A 4,408-nucleotide genomic window follows, 5' to 3' on the forward strand; every position below is an offset into this window, starting at 1 on the left:
GAGAGAGAGAGAGAGAGAGAGAGAGAGAGAGAGAGAGAATTTGGGGACAAACATCACCAATAATTGAAAACACTTGGCTAGTTTGATTACAACATCATTTTACTTGTTTTGTTAATATATGAATTCTGCTGCTTCTCCACAAACGTTGAATGTTATGGGGACCGACTTGAAAAGTGATTTTTTGTAGAATTGCAAACCTTTTATGAGGGTGAGGGTAATGGGCGAACAGGGTGAGGGTAATGGGTGAATGGGGTGAGGGAAACTGGTGAATAAGGTAATGGGTGAATCGGGTGAGGGAAACGGGTGAATTTCATGAAGGTAATGGGTTAGGGTAATGGGTGAATAGGATGAGGGTAATGGGTGAATGGGGTGAGGCAAACAGGTTAATGGGTTGAGGGTAATGGGTGAATAGGGTTATGGAAATGAGTGACTGAGGTGAGGGTAATGGAATAATGGGGTGAGGACTATGGGTGAATAGGGTGAGGGTAATGGGTTAATGGGGTGAGGGTAATGGGTGAATGGGGTGAGGGAAACGGGTGAATTGGGTAAGGGTAATGGGTTAATGGTGTGAGAGTAATGGGTGAATGGTGTGAGGGTAATGGGTGAATGGGGTGAGGGTAATGGGTAAATGGGGTGAGGGTAACGGGTTATTGGGATGAGGGGAATGGGTGAATAGGGTGAGGGAAATGGGTGAATTGGGTGAGGGTAATGGGTTAATGGTGTGAGGGTAATGGGTGAATGGGATAAGAGTAATGGGTGAATAGGGTGAGGGTAATGGGTGAATAGGGTGAGGGTAATGGGTGAATGGGGTGAGGGAAACGGGTAATGGGGTGAGGGTAATAAATTAATGGGGTGAGGGAAACGGGTTAATAGGGTGAGGGTAATGGGTGAATGGGGTGAGGGTAATGGGTGAATGGGGTGAGGGTAACGGGTTATTGGGATGAGGGTAATGGGTGAATAGGGTGAGGGTAATGGGTGAATGGGGTGAGGGTAATGGGTGAATGGGGTGAGGGTTATTGGGATGAGGGTAATGGGTGAATGGGGTGAGGGTAACGGGGGGATGGGGTGAGGGAAACTGGTGAATAAGGTAATGGGTGAATGGGGTGAGGGAAACGGGTGAATTGGGTGAAGGTAATGGGTTAGGGTAATGGGTGAATAGTGTGAGGGTAATGGGTGAATGGGGTGAGGGAAATATGTTAATGGGTTGAGGGTAATGGGTGAAAATGTTAGAGAAATGGGTGACTGAGATGAGGGTAATGGATTAATGGGGTGAGGATAATGGGTGAATCGGGTGAGGGTAATGGGTTAATGGGGTGAGGGTAATGGGTGAATGGGGTGATGGAAACGGGAAAATTGGGTGAGGGTAATGCGTTAATGGTGTGTAGGAAACGGGTGAATAGGGTGAGGGTAATGGGTTAATAGTGTGAGGGTAATGGGTGAATAGGGTGAGGGTAATGGGTGAATGGGGTGAGGGAATCGGGTGAATAAGGTAAAGGGTGAATATAGTGAGGGAAATGGGTGAATTGGGTGAGGGTAATGGGTTAATGGTGTGAGGGTAATGGGTGAATGGGATAAGAGTAATGGGTGAATAGGGTGAGGGTAATGGGTGAGTAGGGTGAGGGTAATGGGTGAATGGGGTGAGGGAAACGGGTAATGGGGTGAGGGTAATGAATTAATGGGGTGAGGGAAACGGGTTAATAGGGTGAGGGTAAGGGTGAATAGGGTGAGGATAACGGGTGAATGGGGAGAGGGTAATGGGTGAATAGGGTGAGGGTATCGGGTTATTGGGATGAGGGTGATGGGTGAATAGGGTGAGGGTAATGTGTGAATATGGTGAGGGTAATGGATGAATGGGGTAAGGGTAACGGGTTATTGGGATGAGGGTAATGGGTGAATAGGGTGAGGGTAATGGGTGAATGGGGTGAGGGTAATGGGTGAATGGGGTGAGGGTAATGAGTGAATGGGTTGAGGGTAATGAATAAATGGGGTGAAGGTAATGGGTGAAGGGGGTGAGGGTAATAGGTGAATAGGTCGAGGGTAATGGGTGAATAGGATGAGGGTAATGGGTGAATAGGGTGAGGGTGATGGGTGAATGGGGTGAGGGTAATATATGAATGGGGTAAGGGTAATTGGTGAATAGGGTGAGGGTAACGGGTGAATGGGGTGAGGGTAATGGGTGAATGGGGTAAGGGTAATAGGTGAATGGGGTGAGGGTAACGGGTGAATAGGGTGAGGTCATTAGGTGAATGGGGTGAGGGTAACGGGTGAATAGGGTGAGGGTAATGGGTGAATGGGGTGAGGGTAATGAGTGAATAGGGTAAGGGAAACGGGTTATCGGGATGAGGGTAATGGGTGAATAGGGTGAGGGTAACGGGTGAATGGGGTGAGGGTAATAGGTGAATGGGGTGATGGGAATGGGTGAATGGGGTGAGGGTAATGAGTGAGTAGGGTGAGGGTAACGGGTGAATAGGGTGAGGGTAACGGGTGAATGGGGTGAGGGTAATGGGTGAATGGGTTGGAGGTAACGGGCGAATGGGGTGAGGGTAAGCGATGAATAGGGTGAGGGTAATGAGTGAATAGGGTGAGGGTAATGAGTGAATAGGGTGAGGGTAACGGGTGAATGGGGTGAGGGTAATAGGTTAATAGGGTGAGGGTAATGGGTGAATGGGGTGAGGGTAATGGGTGAATAGGATGAGGGTAATGAGTGAATAGGGTGAGGGTAACGGGTGAATGGGGTGAGGGTAATAGATGAATAGGGTGAGGGTAATGGGTGAATATGGTGAGGGTAATGGGTGAATGGGGTAAGGAAAACAGGTGAATGGGGTGAGGGTAATGGGTGAATGGGGTAAGGGTAATAGGTGAATGGGCTGAGGGTAACGGGTGAATGGGGTGAGGGTAATGAGTGAATGGGGTGAGGGTAATAGGTGAATGGGGTGAGGGTAACGGGTGAATGGGGTGAGGGTAACGTGTTATTGGGATGAGGGTGATGGGTGAATAGGGTGAGGGTAATGGGTGAATGGGGTGAGGGCAATAGATGAATGGGGTAAGGGTAATGGGTGAATGCGGTGAGGGTAATAGGTGAATGGGGTGAGGGTAACGGGTGAATGGGGTGAGGGTAATGGGTGAATGGGGTGAAGGTAGTGATTGAATAGGGTGAGGGTAATGGGTTATTGGGATGAGGCTAATGGGTGAATGGGGTGAGGGTAATGGGTGAATAGGGTGAGGGTAATGAGTGAATAGGGTGAGGGTAACGGGTTATTGGGTGGGATGAGGGTAATGGGTGAATGAGGTGAGGGTAATAGGTTAATAGGGTGTGGGTAACGGTGAATCGGTTGAGGGTAATAGGTTAATAGGGTGAGGGTAACGGGTTAATTTGGTAGAGAGTAATGGGTGAATGGGGTGAGGGTAATGGGTGAATAGGTCGAAGGTAATGAGTGAATAGGTCGAGGGTAATGAGTGAATGGGGTGAGGGTAATAGATGAATGGGGTAAGGGTAATGGGTGAATAGGGTGAGGGTAATGGGTGAATGGGGTGAGGGTAACGGGTGAATGGGGTGAGGGTAATAGATGAATGGGGTAAGGGTATGGGTGAATAGGGTGAGGGTAATGGGTGAAAGGGGTGAGGGTAATAGATGAATGGGGTAAGGGTAATGGGTGAATAGGGTGAGGGTAATGGGTGAATGGGGTGAGGGTACTTGGTGAATAGGTTGAGGGTAATGGGTGAAATAGGGTGAGGGTAATGGGTGAATGGGGTTCAGGTAATGGGTGAATAGGGTGAGGGTATTGGGTTAATGGGGTGAGTGAAACAGGTTTATGTGGTGAGGGTAATGGGTAAATGGAGTGAGGGAAACGGGTTAATGGGGAGAGAGAGAGAGAGAGAGAGAGACCAGAAGCAACTTGTATGCATATCACTTGGTTAAGATCACACGAACGATGGTCTACACTCTACAGTAAACGAGTAGTTGAAACTTCGTTTTAAGCTTAAAACTTTTAATTTAATTTTCTATTTACGAACAATAATAACGAAAAATATTCAGGTAATTAATAGAAGAAAAATGATGAAGAATGTTGCAGGTTGCATGAGGACATAGGCCTATTCTGGTGTTTGTTGGTTTGAACAATGATACTTATTTTGTTCTCCCAGTCTCACTGTTCCATTTGACATGACGGAAAAGTCAAATTGAAATATGTTATAGATAATAATAAATGAAATTAGCAAAAAGGTTAATAATTTCACATTTTATCGTGTCTCCCGTTACCTGGAGTAAGGTGTTCTCACCCTTACTATGTCAAAGAGTAAGGGTGATGTCTGGTACACGTCTTTTTAACGAAAAAAAATTCGTTCGATTTGATTCGACGTCGGCTTCGTCTTTGAAACTTGGATTTAATGTCTTTAATCATAGCTTTAT

The 4,408-nt window shown here is 47.1% G+C and overlaps 1 protein-coding gene across 1 annotated transcript; it reads right to left on the reverse strand.

Moving 5' to 3' along the window:
• Positions 1–1,672: 1,672 nt before the first annotated feature.
• LOC137633105 (uncharacterized) lies at positions 1,673–4,164 on the reverse strand. Its single transcript, XM_068365269.1, has 2 exons — positions 4,150–4,164; positions 1,673–3,181 (listed from the first exon to the last, which is right to left on the reverse strand). The coding sequence occupies exons 1-2, from the start codon at positions 4,162–4,164 to the stop codon at positions 1,673–1,675; spliced, it is 1,524 nt and encodes a 507-aa protein (XP_068221370.1).
• Positions 4,165–4,408: the final 244 nt, after the last annotated feature.

Source organism: Palaemon carinicauda, chromosome 3, assembly GCF_036898095.1.
Source record: "Palaemon carinicauda isolate YSFRI2023 chromosome 3, ASM3689809v2, whole genome shotgun sequence".
Lineage (NCBI taxonomy): Eukaryota > Metazoa > Arthropoda > Malacostraca > Decapoda > Palaemonidae > Palaemon > Palaemon carinicauda.